This window comes from Cnephaeus nilssonii (assembly GCF_951640355.1).
Source record: "Cnephaeus nilssonii genome assembly, chromosome: 18".
NCBI classification, from domain to species: Eukaryota; Metazoa; Chordata; class Mammalia; order Chiroptera; family Vespertilionidae; genus Cnephaeus; species Cnephaeus nilssonii.
The window spans coordinates 51173042-51195215 of record NC_137089.1 but is presented as its reverse complement, the minus strand read 5'-3'; the positions used below and the strand labels follow the sequence as shown (position 1 = coordinate 51195215).

Below are 22174 nucleotides of genomic sequence, written 5' to 3'. Positions count from 1 at the left end.
TTTCTGCCCTGTCGCAGAGGGTTAGCTAAAAAAACATGCATCAAAACGCTTGCTTCAAAGAGGCATAGCCCTTAGTTCAGAGACAGGAACGGCTTATAATATTAACACTTCCTGTCCAGTAAAATATTGTATTTTAAAAAAGAAGCTACAGTGTATAAAACCGGGGTCATTTCCCACAAAATGTTCATGTTCTTTGTGATTACAAAACACTGCATCTTGGAAAATATCTCCGGTTCTGTTAACTTGAGACGTTAAGTACGAGTGCTTGCTACAAACGTGGTCTGTCTCCTAGGATTATAGAGGCCTGAGCAGCAGAGTTCTTGTCTTATTTGGAAAATCAAGTAACAATTGCCATCGTATTTCCCATTACATTCTGACACAACACACTAGCATTGTGATTCTCAGACCCACAAGAGAAGTTATAAAATAGGAGATTGTCTTAAAAAAAAGAAAGGAACTATTTACAGATCAGGACCTACTTTGATGGCTGGTCCTGTGACAGATACGCCTTCTAAAGCACCCAGACCAGCGATTTCCAACCAGTGAGCGGCGGCGATTGTTAGAACGTGCAGCACCTGGCGGTGCAGTCAGGCCACTGGCCTCCTTTCCCTCAGATTGTCAGATAAAAAACGACAACAGCCAGCACAATAGCCATCTGGTGTCAATGAATTAAAATTATACTTACTTTTTTGGTCAAATCAACAACAAACATATTGGGCGTGCTGCAGAATTTTCATAATTAGTTGATGTGCCGCGAGGTGAAGAAGGTTGAAGATCGCTGCTCTAGACCATGGACGACGGGCTTTTTTCCAAGTCAGTCACAATGGAACACGCTGTATATTTTCATTGCTGGGTTGGTGATACGGTTGGTACCCAGCGTGCTAATCTCATTGATTTCCTGGCTCGCGGTTTGACTAGTCACAATGGAACAGACACAAGGAAACAGTTCCCACAGGGAGGACCCCCAGGCCTGAGGAGCGGGCAGGAGCAGGGAGACCTGTGGGGCCGGGAGGGTAGTTTTCTTAGAGAAACAGAATTTTCAGTTGCCCGGTGTGCCCGGGGCATTTTCCAAAATGGTCCCCACACCCACTCCCACTAGAGAAGCTGGTGTTGGCACCATTTGCGCGCTAGGACCCCTCCTCCCACCACTCCCCTCGTGCGGCGGTGACGTGGTGACAGGGTCAGAGGAAAAGCCGCGCCTTGTCCAGGAAAGTCCGGGAAGGTCGCTCCTTGCCTTCCAGCGCAGCAATGTGCCCAGCTTTCCCGCGGCTTCGGCTCAGCCCAGAGCCGGCCTTCCGGGTGGAGGGACACCAAGGCTGCTCTCACCGTGGCCCTGGGAGGAGGCCGCCGGGGACACCGCCGGGGACGCTGCGGCCCACCGGCCGGCCTCCACGCAGCTCAGCCGCTGAGAAACGCTCCCTCCTCCCCCAGTGTCCCCTCTCCAAAAGGGCAGTCATGTAAGTTTGTCTTGAAACGATATCATGTCCCTAAGACACCCCAGCTTTTCTGACTAGGAGACGCTAGCGGTAACAAGTCTTTCCAGCCTTCAGCTCCTCCAGTTCTATCTCACACGCCCTTGCCCTGTCCCTGAGGAATGAACGTTAGTGGAGTATTTTGCTGCTGCTCTCAGGACGCCGCTCTAGCCGTGCCAGTCTGCCCCTCTCCCCTAAGCTCCTCCAGCGAAAGCTGCGTGCCCTTTCCCTACCGAGTCTGGGAAGGAGGCCACGGGCTGGTTCAGAGGCGGGACCCCTGGCTCGGAAGGAGGGCGCTCTCTGCTCGCTGCAGGTGGCCGCGCCCTCCAGGGGCCAGGGACAGCGCGGGGGAGGGCTGAGCAGCACTTCGGAGTGGGAGCCACAGGCCTCCCGTTTCCTCTTGGGGCCCCAAGAGGGGGCCCCTTGCTTCTTCCTCCACGTTGTCCCGCTGCCCCCCAACGTGGTGCATGTCCTCGTCCTCGGGGAGTCCCGCCCAGCGAGAGCCTCTTTCTGTGCAGCCCCGGAGAGCGCCTGTCCGTCACTGCGCACCGCCTTCTCTGGGGAGATGAGAAACCTCCGGGAGGAGGGGGACTCAGAGAGAGGAAAGTCAAGGCAAAGACGAGCCTTACTTAGAAACACGTTGGGACCAGCGTCCCCGCACTGCATGCCTCGTACAGACAGGCCTCTGCGGTCCCCATGATGGATGGGGCCCTGGGACACCCCTTCCCACCCACCTCCCTCCGCCCTCCGCCAATGAGGACAGAGAGGAACGTGGTGCCCCGGAGATGGCGTAAATGAATGTCGGGCTTAATTTGGCACTTCGTTTAGTTCCAAAGTATAACAAAATAGCTCTACATTTTAAAAATTTAGCTTTTACAATCAGTGTTGTATATTGCAACTCATAGCTTTTTGGGTGGCCTGCAAGAAATTGAATTCCTTGTTTTCAAGGCCAGCCAGGCAAAGATGGGTGGTCCCCTAGTTACCAGGTGCCTGGGTACAGGGAAGGGGTGTCCGCGTGTGCAGGGCGGTACTGAGGCTCTGTGCACGCCTGGCTGGAGCAAGGAGCCCCCGGGGGCGGGAGACGTGTGTAAAGAAGGTGCCAGAAAGGCAAAGATCTCCTAGGGAAGGGCCCTCCGCTCCACCTCCTGCTGTGCCTGTGGTTTGGCTAACAGCCAGGCCAGAGCCCAGAACCACGCGTGCCCTGTGTCTCCAGGAGCTGGTGCAGGGATGCCCTCAGCACCGTGTCTCCCTCGCGTCCCAAAGCTCTGTGTGGGTGGGTGGGTGATGGTGGATTAAGCCCCTCATCACTTTAATCATTTGTGATTAGTGACTTAGCCCCAGGATCAAGAGCCAGGGGTGCCGAGGGGAAGCCTCTGCACCAGGTAGTACCCCCACCACCTCAGTGTGTGGGAACCTGATCAGATGTTGTCTAGCCCTGGATCACGGGGGCCTCCCTACCCCAGCCCAGGCGCCGGCACCAGCCAGAGCACCGGCTCACAGCGAGGGCGCCTCGGGGAAGCGGCAGGCCGGGGAGGAGTAAAGGCCGCCCGGGCAGGGCGTGCAAAGCCACGTCTGCACTGAAAACACGCCCTTTCTCGGCCGACCCCGTCTGCGCGGAGCTCACGTTCCAGCTGATGCCCTGTGCGCGCGGAGGGAGCTTCCTGACGTGATGTTAAATGAAGCTCTGCTCCTGCTCTCTTGAAATAAGTGTTTTTAAAGAAAAAAACATAAACGAAGGGGAAAAACAGGACTTCTTCTACGGAATAATGCTTACAAAGTCATATGAGAACTTAAAAAATCAAATTGCCAAAATATAAGAATGCAGATTGTGGATGTCACACCACAGAACCTCCTCATGTATAAAAAGAGTAACTATTATTCTACACGACTTCTTTCTACTCTTTACAAAAGGCGTATGTCAATCTCTAGACATATATTAAACTTTCCTCTGTGCAATTTCCTTTCACATTCCTACGCTGATCCCAGGCTCCCGGCTCACACTCATCCGTAAGGTGCTCGTACCTCTTTGCATAGGGAGAGGGGAAGTAACTCCTTCCAGGGCCATCGAGAGGGGGAGGCATCTATAGGGCGCAACGACTCCCCTCTCCCCACACCACCACCACCACCACCACCACCACCACCACCACCACCACCACCAACCACCACCACCACCACCACCACCACCCACCCACCCAACCCACCGCCAGGCCAGAGAGCCTGGAAACCGAACACAGTGCAAGCCGCCCTACGAAACGAGAGCGCCTACAGTGCACGTTCCTTTGGTGTCTCTAGGTTCCCTTCTGAGTCAATTCCTGACGAACAGCTCCACTATTTTTACAAGCAAAACCAAGGTTTGGATCTTCCCTTTTACCCATAAAGCGCTTAGGCTGCTCATGAACCCGCCCCCCAGACACGCTAAAGCATAAACCCTACCAAAGTGCACTCAGAACCGGTCGGCCCGGAGGCTGTGCTCTGCCGTCCAGAGCAAACCGCGGGGCCCGCTCGAGTTCTGGACCTTTTCTCAGACAGACAGTGCGAACGGTGGCCCGCAGCCCCAGCCGCACATCCTGGAAGGAGCGCCAGGCTCCCGGGCCTCCCCGCCGCCGGGTCGGGCTGAGCTGAGCCGTAGGGGAGCCGGAAAGGGCCCTCCAGGTCCCCGGAAGACTTCCAGGTGTCCCCTTGGTGACAGCTGCGGTCAGCTGGTGATCCCACCCGCCATCGGGCCTGCGGGCCCACACTCCACCAAGCGGGGCCATTCTTCAAAACAAAACAAACAGGAAAGACACGGAAAAGATGCCGGAGCTGCCCAGGAAGTCCAGTGGGAATGGGGAAGACCCAGGAAAGCAAGTCTTGACCTTTACACAAATGCCACAGAGTCACCTGCAGCTTTCCCCGGGCCTCACCCCACCCGCAACGGCATTTTTCAGGAAGCTCATCAAAACATGCCTCCTGCTAGGGACATGGCTCCGTGGTCCCAGTGCTACGGAGACCCCAGCTCCAGACCTGACACCGGCAGAGGAAGGGGCTCCCTCTCGCGCACGGGAAGCGCGGGGCCGGCGCCAGGCGGCTCTGAGCGCACCGGGGACCGTGTGGCCTTTGTTCTTCTGAAATTCCACCAAGGCTCCTGGACGCGCTTTTCCTGGGCTCCAGGTGCGTCTGTTGAAGGAAGAGTGCTTTCCCAAAGCTGCCCTGGAGGCAAGGGCGGGTGGCCCCGTGGCCGCAGCCGCACCCCTCACTCCAGGAGGCGCTGGCAGGCCTTCTTCCAGCGGCAGGCCCTGCACCACAGTCCCGGTGGCCGCGACCTGGTGGCCATGACCTGGTGGCTGTGACCTGATGGCCATGACCCAGTGGCTGCGACCTGATGGCTGAGCCCCTCAGTCCAGGAAGCGCTGGCACGCCTTCTTCCAGCGGCAGGCGGTGCACCACAGGTCCCGGTTCTCCATGCCGTACACCTTCCGGCACTTCTTGCCCTCTCCCCGAGGCTTCCTGCAGAAGGGAGGGGGCGTGGTCAGCGGGAGGGACTCAAGGGGCACCGCTCGGAGGGCTGGACACCCTTCGGAAGATGGAGAAGAGCCAGGAAACAGCAGGGCTCTCTGCGGGTCGGGCCTTCCCGTGTGCTGGGTGGCTCCGTGGCCACTGCCCGCATCCCTAAGGTCCTATCTGCCCGCCTGCGGACATGACATTGGCCATCTGCAGAGCACCGAGGCAAACACGTGCAGAGAAATGCCAGCAGAGAGCATTCCTCTTCTGAGGTTGGAAAGAGGTACTTTCAAGTGCTCTCCTGTTCTCAAGTGTGTGGCATCCTGGTTAAGGGGCTCCTGGCTCTGGGCAGAAAGTCTACCCTGTGGTTCATTCACTACAGGGGTCAGTGCACCGGGCGCTGGGTGACCCAGGCGTCCCCTCGGCCTGTTCTGTAGGAGAACTGACGGTGAACTGTCACAACAATAACAACAACAAGGCAACGTGTTCTCACTCAAAGTGAATGGGCGGGGAGAGCCCTGGGAATAAAAGAAAGGGCGAGTCATCCACTACGGGGACATTCCACGGGAGACCCTGTCTCTGGTTTCTCTGTTTCTCGCGGTTCTTCTGCGTTTCAGTTACTCCCTGGAGGCGAGGCGTGTGGGCATCCTACCTCAGGCCGACCGTCCCCCTGGGTGGGGAGGACAAGACCGCGGGGCCGTGCTGTCGCTGCTCTCCTGCGCCCCCGGGGTGGTGGTGTGTCGGCGACACCTGGAAGGACAGGAGGACAGAGCTGATGGCCAGGTTCTCCGTGCCCCCCCTTTGGGAGCCTCTGCGGGGCGGGCCGTGGTCCCCGATCGGTAGACGTGGAGGTGAAGTGCCCGTCACTGAGACCACGCCTTAGAACGGATGGGGTGGTGCTCACGGCAGAAGGTAAATGCCTCTCCCTCAGAAAGACCAGCAGCAATGCCTTCCACCCCCTCCCGGCTTCGCCTTGGGCGTCCCACTTGGCCCTGGGTCACATGTTTTCTTTTGAATCATGTTTTAATGTCTATTGCCAGTCCGCGCCTCATGGTCTCCCTTTTTAAGGAAGAGAAAAGCTAGTCAGTGGCCACGACACCACGTGGGGCTCGGCCTCTGTGACCTGCAGAAGGGGTCCAGCCGGCCCTGGGCCCCGGCTCCCAGTGATGCCAGCGCCCTGCCCCTGCTCCTGCTCCACGCACGACAACAATGTGGGCCCTCTCCCCACCCGTGTCCATCCATGAAGCCCAGCCAAGCACTCCTTTGTCCATTTCTCCCAACAGTCTCCACTTTTCCATTTTCATTGGCTTTATCTCGTAACCGTTTCTAAGTTCTATTGTGGGGCATGTTTTATAAAGTGTGTCAGGCTGCCTGGTGCTGTTTCTAAACAGATGGAGCTATTGGGTGATAGGCTTGTAATCTGTCTGCTCATTAGGCGGAGGCCCAGAAGCTGACCGGGCAGGGAGAGACCATGATCACAAACTACAGCCCGATAGTTCTCCCGCCGGCTGAGGGGAGCTGGTCCCACGAGTCACTCCCAAATAGGGGGGCTCACGTTCCCTGAGACACGTCACAGGTGCCGCGATGGCGCGTGCTCCGCCATGGCAGTGCCAGGCTGTGCTCATCGTGGCGACTCTGCTGGGCTGCGCTGGAGGTGAGGGCGCTGCTTAGCAGGCCGTGACCTGCGCGAGGGCACGGTGCAGCCCCGGAGCCGGAGTCAGGAGCCTGCGTCTGAGCCTCGCACCAGGGCAGAAGCAGGGGGTTGTGGCAGTTAAAGACCCTTGTCTTGGTTTTAACCTTTTATACTATTTCTCTTTCCAGGTGTGAAAAACAAAACCAGCGAAACCGTGAACCAGCACGTAGGACAGCATCAGGCCTGGGCCTCCGGGCCGGCCCCAGGACAGCAGGCTGGTCGGCTCCTAATGCTTGCCTGGGCTTTTTATAGACTGAATGTTTGTGTTTCCCCAGATGTGTATGTTAAAACCCAAATTCCCAGGACTGGGAGATGGCCTTTAAGGAAGTAATTAAGGCTAAATGAGGCCCAAAGGGTAGAGCCCTGGTCCTCTAGGGTTGGTGTCCTTTTAAGGAGAGACACCTGCCCGGCCGGCATGGCTCAATGGTTGAGGGTCAACCTACGAACCAGGAGGTCACAGTTTGATAGTCAGTCAGGGCACATGCTGGGTTTTGGGCTTGATTCCCAGTGGGGGGTGTGCTGGAGGCAGCCAATCAATGATTCTCTCTCATCATTGATAATTCTCTCTCCGTCTCTCTTCCTCTCTGAAATCAATAAAAAATATATTTTTAAAAAAAGAAGAGACACCAAATCTCTCATTTCTCCCCAAACCCTTTAAGAGAAAAGGCCGTGCGAGGACACAGCGAGAAGGGGCTCTCACCAGTAAGCGGCCCTCGCCAGGAGCGAATCGGCCAGCACCTCGGTCTGGGACTTCCAGCTTCCAGAACCATGAGAACATAATTTCAGCTGGTAAAAGCGCCCCCCCCCCCACCGTCTATGGCATTCTGTTAGTGCCATCTGAGTAGACTTGTGTCATGAAAAGACAGAAAGAGGAATGGAGATAATAATAAGAAAAGGCGAGTCACTTGGGGAAAAACAGGTCAAAGAAAGCTGTCATTAATAAAGATCCTCTCCCCACCCCGTGTCTGTCAATGAAGGTCCTCTCCCCACCCTGTGTCTATCAATGAAGGTCTTCTCACCCATGTCCATTCATGAAGGTCCTCTCCCCACCTGTGTCCATTCATGAAGGGCCTCTCCCCATCCGTGTCCATTCATGAAGATCCTCTCTCCACCCCCTTGTCCATTCATAAGGTCCTCTTCCCACCCCCTTGTCCATTCATGAAGGTCCTCTCCCCACCCCCGTGTCCATTCATGAAGGTCCTCTCCCCACCTGTGTCCATTCATGAAGGGCCTCTCCCCACCCCCGTGTCCATTCATGAAGGGCCTCTCCCCACCTGTGTCCATTCATGAAGGTCCTCTCCCCACCCCCGTGTCCATTCATGAAGGGCCTCTCCCCATCCGTGTCCATTCATGAAGATCCTCTCCCCACCCCCGTGTCCATTCATGAAGGTCCTCTCCCCACCCCCGTGTCCATTCATGAAGGTCCTCTCCACCCCCGTGTCCATTCATGAAGGTCCTCTCCCCACCTGTGTCTGTCAATGAAGGTCCTCCCCCAGCCCCCCGTGTCTATTCATGAAGGTCCTCTACCCACCCCTGTGTCTATCAATGAAGGTCCGCTCCTCACCCATGTCCATTCATGAAGGTCCTCTCCCCACCTGTGTCCATTCATGAAGGGCCTCTCCCCATCCGTGTCCATTCATGAAGATCCTCTCTCCACCCCCTTGTCCATTCATAAGGTCCTCTCCCCACCCCCTTGTCCATTCATGAAGGTCCTCTCCCCACCCCTGTGTAAGACGTGGAGAAACTTGGGAGAGCATATCCCTCAGAGTTATCTCTGTACTTCAGAAGGAAGTGCTTTAATCGGAGGGACAAAGGGGGAGGAAGGGGGAGATCTGCAATACTCTAACAATAAAATCCTATATAATAAAAGGCTAATATGCAAATTGACCGAATGGTAAAACGACTGGTAGCTATGACATGCACTGACCACCAGGGGCAGACGCTCAACGCAGGAGTGCTCCCACAGGGGGAGCGCTGCTCAGCCAGAAGCCGGGCTCACGGCTGGAGAGCACAGTGGCGGTGGCAGGAGCCTATCCTGCCCCCACAGCAGCGCTAAGGATGTCCGAATAACGACTTAGGCCCGCTCCCCACGGACATCCCCTGAGGGCTCCTGGACTGTGAGAGGGTGTAGGTTGGGCTGAGGGATCACCTTCCCCACACCCACCGAGTTCACCAATTTCATGCACTGGGCCTCTAGTAAATAAATAAAACGTAGGGGGAAATTCCATTTGAAAGTGGTCTGGACTGGGCAGTTCCTTCTACATGCTATGCGTGGTTTTACACAAGCTGAACAAGAGGGTATCTGCCCTTGAAAATCCTCCTCAAGTCAAAGACAAGATGGACAGATGAGCATAACAGGTCTCCGGAATGCCGACATGGTAGCGGCCTTTCCAGGTTAGAAGAGTTGTTGTGAGTGTGACACAGAGACACTCTGGGCCCTTTTAGTGTCTAACAAAAACAGTCACCAACAGGACTGATTGCTAACCTCGACACCCACCTTAGCAGATCACAGTTCTTGCCAGAAAGGACTCTAACACCTGATGTCTAAGTCGTTTTCTCCCGCCTGCTCGCTCGTCCCTGGTGGCCGTCCGGCCTCTCAGAGCGACCAGCAGTGCTCACCCTTCCATGAAGCAGGCAGCTTTCAGGATTACTCCAGATCCACACTATTGTCTAAACGTGGAATCCAGGGGCATTTTCTGGAAGCCACAAATTCCCAAACTGTTGCCAGCAGTTTGCTTTTTATCCTTGGCTAGTCCTCCAGAGATTCAATACGTATTCATTGGCCAGAGCAGCAGCACTGATTGAGCCACTTTCGTTAGTATGCACTCTGCAGGAGGTCTTAGTATTTGCTGGCAACCTCTGGGAGTTTCCAGGGGTTGGTAATAAGAATCTTTTGGGAGGTCCTTGGGGAGAGAGGTGGAAAGGAGAAAATATGAATATCCATTATCATAAGCTACTCTCTGGATCTTACTAGGAGGCAGAGACCGCTGTGAGCGCCAGTGGTATGGGGGTCTATGGATGTTCTGTATAACCTATAAAGACCCAATATGTATTTTATTTGTTTATTTATTATTTAAAAAATATATATTTTTATTGATTTTAGAGAGGAAGGGAAAGGGAGAGACCGAAACATCAATGATGAGACAGAATCACTGATCGGCTGCCTCCTATTGGGGATCGAGCCTGCAACCTAGGTATGTGCCCTTGACCGGAATCGAACCTGGGACTCTTCAGTCTGCAGGCCGACACTCTATCCACTGAGCCAAACGAGGAAGGGCCCAATATATTTTTAAGTGAATGCTTAGGAATCAGGTTAATTCATGGCAATTTATCAGACAGGAATCATATAATATGTCAAATCAATTCTTATATAATGCTTAAACCTGATGGCATATTTTAGCATTCATTTATTTTCAAATTACACATCCATATGGATGGATTATTCAGGCTTTGGGTGCAAAAAGTGACTTTAATTTTTTTTTATTTTTTTTGAACCATCAAGATGACATACTGGCAAACAATAATTTTGAAGTCATAAATATTATGAATGTATTCATAATGATAAATGTCACTTATGTACAAGGTGTTTTTTTAATGCTCAGGATCTGAGCTCAGAGATGATTTTATAAAGCCTTTTGGAAACATGTAAATATCCCACCAACAGAAAACCTTGATCTACATCTGACATGTTTATCAACAGCTGAAACGCTCTTCTATCTGACAGAGCGGCCGGCCTGTCGGAGCCACAGAAGCCTTGCTCAGGAGTTTACAAAATCCACGCAAGAAGCAGGGGCTTCCATCTTTCTGGTCTATGTTTTTCTGTTGCACGTGTGTAAATGTGTTCTCTAACTTACATGTGTAAATGTGTTCTCTAACTTACGTGTGTAAATGTGTTCTCTAACTTACATGTCTACAGCTTGTTCTCTAACTTACGTGTGTAAATGTGTTCTCTAACTTACGTGTCTACAGCTTGTTCTCTAACTTCACGTTTGGCGTTTTGTATTTTACTCACTGGAATGCCTGTGAAGGTAACTGGAGGAGACTGCCAGGAGACACTGAAGCTGCTGCCATTGGGGGTGAACTTGGCCGATCCTGGGATGGTCACGGGGGGCGTGGCCTGTTACGGAGCAAACAGAGATGGTCAGGGGGCGTGGCACAGTACAGAGAACACTAAGAAAGGTTTCTCCTCAATCTTAGCTGTCATTTATCAAGGCGGGCCTCAGAAATGATCTCAGCTGTATTAATAATTAGACTAATTATCTGATAGGAAGAGATGAAACATGGTCAAAGAGTAGTGGAAAGAAACTCTTTATATATCTAAGCAATCTATCTAATGTATCTAAGGAGATGGTTTTTGACTAGTGATTTCTGAATTTTACGACAGCTGTGAGATATAATTTCTCACTAACAAATTTGGAAATAAACACTTTTATACAGGGGTGGTGGGGCGTAATTGGTACAACATTTGGGAGGGTAATTAGGCAATATATATGTAAACATTTTTAGAATTCTGTATATTAGCTATTCTACTGCTAGAATTCATTCTAAGGAATGGATACAAGGATGTTCATTGTATTATATTTTAAAACATTGGAAACACAAATATCTAGTAATGGGGAAATGGGGAAATAAATCATGATATACCAACTGAGCCATTACAAATGATGTTGTTGAAGAATACTCAATGACATGCAAAGACATTCATGAGCCCTGGCCCATGTGACTAAGCAGTTATAGCATCTGCATGGAAGGGTCTCGAGTTCAACTCAAGGTCAAGGCCACATACCTGGGTTACAGGTTTGCTTCTGGGCCCTGGTCTGGGTGCATTCGGGAGGCAACCAATCAATGTATATCTCTTACACTGATGTTTCTTCCTCTCTTCCCCTCTCTCCTCTCCCTTCCCCTCCCCCCAGCTTCTACTCTTTCTAAAAACCAATGGAAAAAATATCCTTGGGTGAGGATTTAACAGAAAAACACCACATTCATGATATATTCAGTGGAAAAAAAACAAAGCATAGTAAAAACAGTACTTCAATACTATTATTATTATATGTATACGTATATGTATTAGTTTTTTATACATATACACATAGGAGAAAGTCTTGAAAGACATACCAAAAATATTAACCAAGAGGCTTTCTTGTCATTGGGATTAAGGATACATTTTCTCTCTCTGCTTTGGTTTTTAGCATTTTCTATGATTAACATTTATAATATCTACAGACAGAGAAATCCCAAATATTATGAATACAGGGTTCAGGAAGATCGAGTATGTGTTCCAACCCACTTTACAGATTAACAAAATAATTTCATTAAGTTGGTTCAAGCTCATGATTTTGGACCTAAATGCAATCATGAACAAAGGAATGAGTTACTCTTTTTGACCCACATAACGAGTCAGGAGTAAAACTTATTGCACATCCAATCTAATAATTTGCTCTTGAGCTTCAGTCTGCTAAATAAGTGGTGTAGCTTTTCGAAGGATAAGTGTAGTTGTGATGGCGGTGGCTTTGTTTGGCACCACGGAAGCATTTGGGCAATGCTTAGCAGCAGTATCCTGTTCAGGCTGCATCCTCTGACTCAATAATTACTCTTCTGTGCCTTCAAAGGGAAAAAAGCTACAGGCACAGAGATGTTCATAGTAGTTATTAATGAAGAAACTGGGTAGACTAGTACCTAACAATGAGAGAATATTGGAGACAATTTGATTGAACTTCATGATGAAAATGAACTCAGCTATGGGGTTACTGTGTGGGATGCTGTTTTTCTATTCCTAGGTCAGAACGCACTGCTTTAGGTCAGGGGCAAAGTGTCATCCAGGGTCGTGCACGGCACCTGGTAAGCGTGGTCGGTGTGCACGAGGTAGAGGGTGGTCGGGGCCGAGCGGCTCAAGGGCGTCATCAGTTTCGTCTCGGCTTTGGCACCAGGGCTTTCTGTTCTGCTTGAATCCGGGATGGGGAAGGTGGGAGGTGAAGCCAGGGACTGGGAGGGCGAAGCCGGGGCCAGGCTGCCCAGCCCGTCGGCCACCGCGTCTGTGTTGAGCTTGATCTCCGTGTAGTAGAAGTCCTCTTCACCGTCGCTGTAATCAGAGTCCCCAACACGCCTAATGCAAAGGACAGCAAAACAGTCAGATGGTGCCTCGCGCGCAGGCTGTGCCCTCTGTCTGGAATGCTCTTCCTTCTCGTGTCTGCCTGGAAAACGCTTACTCATCCTGCAACACCCAACTGTCCACTTCCAGGGAAGACCTCCTGACCTCTTAGAGGACTTTATTCAAACAATCAACCGAGCAATTACTTATTCAACAATGATTTGAGAATCTGCTCTGTGTAGGCACTCTCCTAGGGTCTCATGGTATCATGGTGACCAAGTCGTGGATGGATTCTGCCCTGATGGAAGTTACAGCTAGTGGGAGAGGCACAAATAAACAGGTATTTATTGCATCGGGGAGAAATGAGTCCCAGAAAGAAAAATTAAGCGGCATAAGAGTGCCCGTAGCAGGTCAGTGAAGAGGGTGTATTTTAAACTGAGCTCAGGGGAGGTGATGTGAACAAGACCTGGATGAGGTGAGGGGAACCGAAGCCTGGCCACGGGAAGAATACACAGTGAGGAGCAGCAGGGCCGGGTGGGGTGGGGGTGCTTGGTGTCTTCCACCAAGGGCAGAGGGGAGGGCGGGAGGCAGGGTCAGAGGGCGGAGGCAGGGTCAGAGGGCGGAGGCAGGGTCAGAGGGCTCTGCAGCCGCAGGAACGCTCTGAATGTGACGGAAGCCGCGGAGGCTTTGAGGAGTCTCAGTGTTTTTGTTTCTTCTTTTTTTTACATTTTGAAATTGTCATTTTATTTTTATTTATCTTATTGTTGAAAGTATTTCAGATGTCCCCCTTTCCTCCCCCATGGACCCTGGCCCCCAGGCCTTCACCACACTATTGTCTGTGTCTATGGGTATGCGTACATGCATGTAAGGTCTTTGGTTACCACCCCCGCCCCCGCCCCCGAGATTAAAGGGATCGCTCAACATGGACGACCCCATGAGCCCCGACAGTGGGAGGGGAGGGGAGTGAGGTGAACCCGATCTGGGATGTATGCTGATTATCAGGATAAGGACTTCACTCCTCAATGTGCCCCCTGGCGGGGTTCACTTTATTTAATTCGCGTTATTAAATTACTTCGCACATTTCTGTAAGTTTTTACCTCTGCTGCCTCCTGACAACATTCTCTAGGGCTTTGCTGTCCACAACCAACACCCACTGTCCCACTGTCCTATCGTCACGACAGGTCACTCAGCTCAGGGTCTAAGGCAAAGGCGTCCTCTCCCCAGTGAACCCCGGGGTCCTGGGGGTGCCGGCAGGCTGCGAAGCCCAGTCCCAGGGCCTCCGTAGAGCACAGAGCACCAAGGGAGCCCGGGAAGCAATGAACTTCGCCGCCGTGAGGGCGCCCGGGGCTCAAAGGGAACGGCTGGCGCCACCTACTCCGCAGGCTCCAACGGGCGGACGGGCCCGGCTTCTGCCCGGCGCTGGACAGGGTGCGATTCTCTGGGCAGGTGGGCTTGACAACAGACGCCTACATCCTGAGCGTGGCTTCGGGAGGTTCTCTCTGGACCTTTAAAGACGCTGAGCTATTCCCGTCGAGGTCGTCCTGACATGAGGTCAGGGAGACACGCCCGACTTCCTCCCTGGCATTCTCAGGAGCAGGACTGGGCGGCTGCCCAGAGGGTGCGGGCGACCCTGAGCCACGCCCACTGGGTGACCTGCACGCTGTGCTCTGGGAGGGATGGGCTACGTCGCAGACATCAGCCCCATGATGGGGAGGAGGTCCCTTCTCCTCCTCACCCACGCAGGTCAGCAAAATCCCGCTAGAGCCCTGGCTATTTCCTTCTTGTACCGCTGCTGGGGTGCTGCACGTCCCCCACTGGTGCCTTGCTGGGCAGAGCGACTGGTGTCCATCTCTCATCTTGTGGAGAGGACTCCTCTGGCCCAGGCACCTGGGGCTCGGCATGTGTCTGGGTTTGCCATCCGCACCCCGGTCAGCACGTGCAGCTTCTCAAGGGCCCCTTTCAGTCCCAGGTCCCTGGACAAGAGGGGCCCAGAGCCCCCAGGCCAAGACGGGGAACCACCGCTGCCTGGGAGGGGCCTCACCGATGGGCCCCAAGCTTTGGTTTATTTTCCTGAGGAAGGTTTTTATAAAACACAAGGGAAACAGAGAGGCAGGTCGCCAGAGATCACGGCCACAGCAAGAGCAGCTCTGATGGGCACAGTGGTGCCTTAACCCTTTTCAGGCTCAAAGTCACAAATACTCTCCATCAGGAAAAAAAGTACATTTACATTTACAGACATCCTCAGGGGGTGCGACCCTGCCCTGGTGCTGTATTTTTACACATGGCTCTCACCACGTGTTATTTTTCACCGTCACATGTGACCCCTGCAGGGCTGACTGTATTGTTAACCTCATCTTCAGAGGGAACCGGGGCGCAGAGCAGTCACTAACACCCCTCAGTGCAGTGCAACTTGCGGTAAAGGCCTCTGTTATCTGCCCCCCTCCCCTCCTCCCCCCCCCCCCCCCCCCCGTGCCCAGGCCCTGCCTGCACTCAGCCCGGGCACTTCTGAGGCACAGGTGCTGGCTGGGGCCCGAGGGCAGGCGGCCCGGCGGCACGGAGCCCGCGCCCAGCGGGAGGGTGGGGCCTCACCCGAGGTGGACGCCGCGGATGTGCTTCTGGATGCCGGCCGCGGTGCTCAGCACCTTCCCGCAGTTCTTCCAGAGGCACTTGAACATCACCTTCATGGAGTTCTGCAGAGGGGAGGGCGGGAGAGTAAAGGGAAATGAGCCTGCCAATGCTGTCGGCCAACACGCTGCGTCCTTCCTCCTCACTCGAAGCTCATCCCGACCTCACAGCACGGGGGGCAGATCCCACGCCCGCGAGGAGGCTCTCTGCCTGTGTCTCAACAAGGAAGCCATGCTGCTCAAATCTACCTCCACCTGCTGTGCCCGAGGCTGACCTCGTGTGCCCGAGGCCCTGCCCGTGGTCTCAGGCTGGGCCTGGCCCCGGCAGGCAGGGGGCCATGGACTCCCAGCCCCTTTCTGCCTGGCCAGCTGGGCGTGGCTGCCTTCCTCCTCCGAAAACCACCTCTTCCGTTGGTATTTCAGAGTTCTGGTAACTTTACGGGTTCTGGAAACTCCTCTCTTTACTTGTCCCTTCAGGCTTAGGGCTGGTGAGGGCCTTGCCCTATAGTTAGCTCTTGGGATCCTGGGCTACCACCCCACCCCAACCCTGTCTACACCTTTGCAAAGAGCCCCTTCAAACTCTTTTTAAATTTTTAAACAAAGTTATTGATTTGAGAGAGAGAGGAAAGGAGAGGAGAGAGAGAGAGTTCCTGTTCCACCGTCCATACATTAATTGGTTGATTCTTGTATGTGCCCCAGCCCAGCAATCGAATCCACCACCTTGGTGTGTCAGGACAACGCTCTCACCACCTGCGCCACCTGGCCAGGGCCGCCCAGCTCTGTTTACCCGCTGAGCACATCACCCACTTCCAGCCAGGACCTGGAGGGTGCGGGAAAAGTAGGGTATGAAGGAATATGAGCGCCGTGATCTTTTTGGGGGTGGTATGAGATGCAAACACACATGCCTTCCTGCGTGGTGAAGTGCTGGGGAGGGGCCGCTTACTCAGACATGAGTTTCCAAATACAAAAATCACCCTGTTTTTAATGTTAAAAAGGTATTTCTTTGTAAGTGGAGGTCCCCCTATAATATCTGCAGGACTAACTTTGGAGAATAAGAGCACATCAGTGGATGAGCTCAACTTTAATAGAATCAGCGGTCTCTGTTCATAGGCGAGGCGTTCCTCGTCACCAGAAGGCCCCTTGCCAATGTCCCGACTACACCCACGGAACAATCCTCCCGTGCGACAGAGCCACTCATTTAAAAAATAAAAATAAAAATATTTTAACTGATTTCAGAGAGGGCGAGATAGAAACATGAGAGAGAATCATCGATAAGCTGCCTCCTGCATGCCTCTCACTGGGGATCGAGCCCACAACCCGGGCATGTGCCCTTGACCGGAATTAAAGCCAGGACCCTTCAGTATGCAAGCTGATGCTCTATCCACTGAGCCAAACCGGCCAGGGCCAGAGAGCCACTCTTACACGGCAGGAAAGCAAGCCCTGCAGGAGGAGACCGGATACAATGCTTAACATGGCCCAGCCCGCCCCACGGGCCCCAGCTCTGCCAGGGCAGCCAAACCAAGCCCAGCTGCAGGCACAAGCGCAGCCGCCGATCTGACCAGGACCATCTGCGCTCGAACCCTGGCTTCTTCTGGCAGCTGCACCGACATTCACGAGGCTGAAGGCCCTGTGGGCCAGGCCACATGGGCTGGGACCGCCCCTGTGCCCACAGGCGTGCCTGGTCTGACACGGCCACGCCCGGGGCAGCTGGTTGGGAGGGATCAGCAGGCCCTGCAGACCCACCAGCTCGGGCTGTACCCGGGACCGGGAGGGTCTCCGTCCCTGACGCTGCCGTGTGGGCTGAGGGGCCAGGCTGCCTCGCTCTCTCCCCTGAAGCCTCCGCCTGGTGTGAGCTGTCACCCACGCGGGATTCCTGGAGTGGCTTCCACTTCCCGACAGAACCCCGGCTAACACACAGGCCTGGCAAAGGCCAAGGTCCCTCCAGTTCCCAGGGGGTGGGCCCACCTGCATCCTGACGGTCCAGACTCATCCCTGGGCCAGTCCGCTCAGAGCGGCCAGGATCACCCGCCCCGGCCCATCCCCAGGTGCCTTTCCCTCAGGTGTGTGCACACGGTGATGAGGGTGTGTGTGCGTGTGTGTACGTGTGAACATGTGTGCTGGGGCGGAGGCTCGGACAGGAGGACCCGGGCTCGGAGGAAGGAGCACAGGGGAGCTCACGGCACCGTCCTCAGCGGCTCGGGCGGGAGGCCCGCCCTGTGGGCAGAGGCTCAGTGGCCGCCCTCTCCTTTCTCCTCCGGCTCTGGCTGGCGGGCGGTCATCACCGGACACCGACCAGGAGGGACGGAGCTGCCTTCTTGGCAGCCGCCTGGTCCTGCCTGACGGGCCCATTCCCGGGCAGCGGGTTTTCCTGCCCACGCGCTGCACTCAGCGGGCGTTAGGAGCGCAGTCAGCCGACAGGTGCTCGCTCGTGCGCGGGCCTCGCCGTCTCTCCCACTTCAGAGCGAGTCCTGCTTTCCGGGTGTGAAGACTGAGCGTGATTCGCTCACCGATTGCTCCTGAGCAGCGGCAGTTAACGTGGCGCTCTTCCCTGACTCCAGGACCTCCCGAGTGCACGGGTGAAGCGGCCCACGGCCACGACGCCTGCGAGGGGGGTGGAAGGAAGCGTCATCGTCAGACCAGGGATGCGCCTCCCCTCTGTGAGGGGCCTGACGTGTCATTACCACGTGTCCGCTCCGGGGGCGGGTTTCAGGGCCTACAGTGACCTGTGTACGCATGGTCACTGGATCTTCATGCTGTCCCGGGCGAGGGAGGTAACTGCCGTTTGCTTGTGTTGCAGATGAAGAAGCCGATGGTCAGAGAAGGGAGATGATTTTCTGAAGTTTGCAGGGTAGCAAAGCTGAGCTGAGCCTGGGGCTCCTGTGACTTCTGATCAGGGCCCCTTCCTGTCCCACGGCTCGAGCTCTCTCCCCACGCTTTTTGCCCACGGGCCACAGTCGCTGCCTAGGCACAGCACGTACGCGAGTGAACAAGCGAGACAGAAGCGCCGAGAAACAAGGCCCCGATCGCGCACGACGCACCGGATTCTGTCCAGTTCAAGAACCAAGTGCTACCTATTCTCAGCTCATTAAGCTGCTTTCAGCAGGGCACTGCGCAAGCACGGGTCCCTGCGCTGAGTCCCGGCCACCACGCCGCCACCTCTGATGGCAGCCGGGGACACACACTCATGACCCCGGAGAAAACGTGCGCAGCCTGACGCACCAGGATGGCCCTTCAGTCCCCACCGCTGTCCGGTAGTTCACCGACTGGTCAGGAGAACACGGATGCCTTGCAAGCCCAGCCCCTGCCCGCAGCATCTTCATGCCCCGCCTCCGGAAGGCAGGAGCTCCTTTCTCCCCAGCTCTCTGGGTAGCGAGCCCGCAGCCTCCACAGCGGCACATGCAGCGGATGGAGCGGAGACGGAGGGAAGGGCAGGGCTGGGTCAAGGCAGGCTGCGAGTTTTCCTCTTTGAAATCAATCGGGGGGAAGAGGTTGCATGGCAGTCCTCAGGGTTTTGCTTTGTGAATAGTGATTCCTAATGAAGCTACTGAGAACAACTTAAAGGACCAACATATACAGTAGCAGCCTCACATGGACATGGCCATCAAAACCAACGTGAAAAGCCGAAACCGGTTTGGCTCAGTGGATAGAGCGTCGGCCTTCGGACTCAAGGGTCCCAGGTTCGATTCCGGTCAAGGGCATGTACCTTGGTTGCGGGCACATCCCCAGTAGGGGGTGTGCAAGAGGCAGCTGGTCGATGTTTCTCTCTCATCGATGTTTCTAACTCTCTATCCCTCTCTCTTCCTCTCTGTAAGAAATCAATAAAATATATATTAAAAAAAAACAAAAAACCAACGTGAAAAGGTACTCGAGATGCAGCAGCAGATTGCTTCATCCTACAAAGGGAAACCCTCTGGGAAAAGTGTGAGTGGCCACGACAGTGTGAATACACACACAGAGGAAGGAAGGAATAGGAGCTTCAGGTTCGGGTCTGGCCCTTCCATCCTCAGGACAGGGCAAGCTCAACGTCGAATCTCCCCCATCCTCCATGGCCTCATATCAAGTTGGGAGAATGATGCCTACCGGCTCTGGCAGGTTTGCTCAGTGGTTAGAGTGTCGGCCCTCGCGCCGAAGGGTCTTGGGTTCAATTCCCAGTCAAGGGCACGTACCTGGGTTGCAGGTTCTGCAGCCCTGGTCGGGGCACATGTGGGAGGCAACCAACTGATGTGTCTTTCTCACATCAATGTTTCTCTCTCTCTCCCTCCATTCCACTCTCTCTAGAAATCAATGGAAAAAACATTCTCTGGTGAGAATGAAAAAAAATAAATAAATAAGATACTTACCAGACAGGACAACTGTGAAGATTAAATAAATGTGTTATCAATGTATTAAATCAATTTATTAGAGCCCCCTTTTCAGTTTTAGTTTAGCAAACCTACAGTTTTTGGTCTGTAAGTACATACATGCGTTTATGTGTCAGCTTTCTTCTTTTTTTTTTTTATCCTCACCTGAGGACATGCTTAGAGAAACATCGATGTGAGAGAGAAACAGCTATCAGCTGCCTTCCGAATGCTCCCCTATCGGGGATCAAACCCCTACCCCAGGCATGTGCCCTGACTGGGAATGGAACCAGCAACCTTCAGTGCATGGGAGGAGCATACCAACCTGGCCGGGCTGGGCCAGCTTTCTGCATGTGTCACAGCCGCTTTTATAAAAATAAGATGCAAAAATTCTTCCAATATGTTTTTGAAGCAGAAAATAGGAAAGGGTGTTTGTTTTTATTTTACAGGTGAAAAAGTGGAGTCCCAGGAAGAGAGTGAGTTGGGCACCAACCCAAGCCTGACATGCACTTTTGTAGCTTCCAAACCCGGGTCAACGCTGGGCACCTCTGTCCACGCGGCACCAGGCGGCAGAGGGTGTGAGCTCACACTGGCTGGCTCTGCCCTGATCAGGCCCTGGGTGTCTGCTGAACCCTCAAAGAAGGAGCGGGAGGAGAGGCTGACCTTTCTCTTCCTGGGGATGGGCTCGTCGAAGAGCAGGCTGCCGGCCTCGGCCTCGTCGATGCCGTCGTCGGGCGCGGGGCTGCGGAAGGGCTTGGCGCAGTCGGCGGACAGCGGCGGCGACGGTGTGGACGGGTTGGACTGGTCGCTGGGGGCGCTCCAGCTCCAGTAGCCGCTGCTGCAGCTGCTGGACGGGGCACCGCCCTCCTTCCAGGATCCGCTCATGTTCTCTGCGAGCCAGACAACCAGCGTCAGTGCGGCGGGGTGCAGGGGCCGGGGACGCGGACACAGGGCGGGCCTGGACCCTACTAAGCACATGCAGTCAACCTCCTCCCTCCCCCACCCAGAAATGTGCAACAGCTGGGAGTGCACTATGCATGCCTCGGGAAAAGAGTTGCATTACTCTTTATGAACACTGAGCTATTTTAGCCACACGACAGGCTTTCCTAACAGCTTTCTGATGTGGGTGGTTTGGGGCACGTCGTGCCTTGGGATGACAGTGGAGGGGCACGGGAACAAGAAAGAAAAGATGCCCTTGTTCACTAAGTTTGGGGCGCTCCGAGTTTACTGGTGTTTCTAAGAGGGAAGTCATTTGCAATATTGTCCCTCTCCCCCACCCCGTATTTCTCACGGGTCTGAGACCTTTGGAACAGGTTTACGGAAAAAGTGAGTCCCAGATGTAAGCGTCTAAGAGAAAGAATGATTTCCGGATAGTTATCCAAGGCCACTGACATGATGAGAAGTAACAGTGCCTTGCATTTGTTGTTTTCCATCTCACAAAACTCATTCACACAGTCCCCTGCATTCTCACATCTGTCTCTCGGAGCAAGGACTCCATGTGGGTTTTACAGACGAGGACCTGAGGCACAGGGAGTCGTGACTCGCCAGGTAGCCAGGAGTGGACCAGGCCCAAACCCTGGTCTACCAGTTGGCTTCTTTCTCCTTCATGGCATGGGTCTCGTGTGGTAGGAATCCTCCTCTCTTTCCAACCACGCTGAGATCAGAGGAGAATTTATGGGCAACGTTTACTGATAAGATGGCTGTTGAGTTCTTCCTTTGCACTTGTGGGGAAACAGGAAGTGTTTGCTGAGGTGGATAGATCTTTGTCCAGTTAGAACGCCTTGGGAGGCTCCTTAGAGACTTGACCTTCTTTTTGGATAATTTCTCCTCCATATTTATGTGCATTTTGAATACATTAAAACTATATTTTAAGTTCAAGGGGCGGGATCCCAAAATGTCTCCTTATGCTGTTAACATTGGTGTAATTAGTAACGAAGTGAAGACACGCAATGGACCAGCATTCGTGGGAAAATGACGACCTTCACCCAATCACAGATTTCCAGCATATTCCTCAACCGTGTCAAGCACAACATTCAGTTAGAGGAATGAAGTTGTTTTTTTTAAAATATATTTTATTGATTTTTTACAGAGAGAAAGGGAGAAGGATAGAGAGTTAGAAACATCGATGGGAGAGAAACAGCGATCAGCTGCCTCCTGCACACCTCCCACAGGGGATGTGCCCGCAACCAAGGTACATGCCCCTGACTGGAATCGAACCCGGGACCTTTCAGTCCGCAGGCCGACGCTCTATCCACCGAGCCAAACCAGTTAGGGCTGAAGTTTTAAGTTGAAATCGTGGAAGAAAGTTACCCATCTCATTAAGACAAAGCTCTACCCAATCAAGTGGTCATTTCTGCAGGATCAAGCCTTTCTGGTACCAACAAAACCAAATTAGCATCTCACTCCCTGCAGTCCACCGGACAGTGCTCACCTGAGAGCCTTTCTGAACGAGACAGCTGCGTTCTGCAGGTCCTTTGGGG

At 53.7% G+C, this 22174-nt stretch overlaps 1 protein-coding gene across 1 annotated transcript in view; it reads right to left on the bottom strand.

Annotated features, from left to right (window-relative positions):
• Positions 1 to 4684: 4684 nt before the first annotated feature.
• Positions 4685 to 22174, bottom strand: part of ZNF704 (zinc finger protein 704) — a 145263-nt gene continuing 127773 nt past the window's right edge. The window contains exons 4-9 of the mRNA XM_079796477.1: positions 20358 to 20584; positions 15323 to 15423; positions 12481 to 12748; positions 10658 to 10762; positions 5605 to 5702; positions 4685 to 4958 (exon numbers count right to left, since the gene is read on the bottom strand). Coding sequence (XP_079652603.1) covers positions 4847 to 4958; positions 5605 to 5702; positions 10658 to 10762; positions 12481 to 12748; positions 15323 to 15423; positions 20358 to 20584 — 911 coding nt within the window. The 3' untranslated portion in view covers positions 4685 to 4846. The remainder of the gene's footprint in view (positions 4959 to 5604; positions 5703 to 10657; positions 10763 to 12480; positions 12749 to 15322; positions 15424 to 20357; positions 20585 to 22174) is intronic.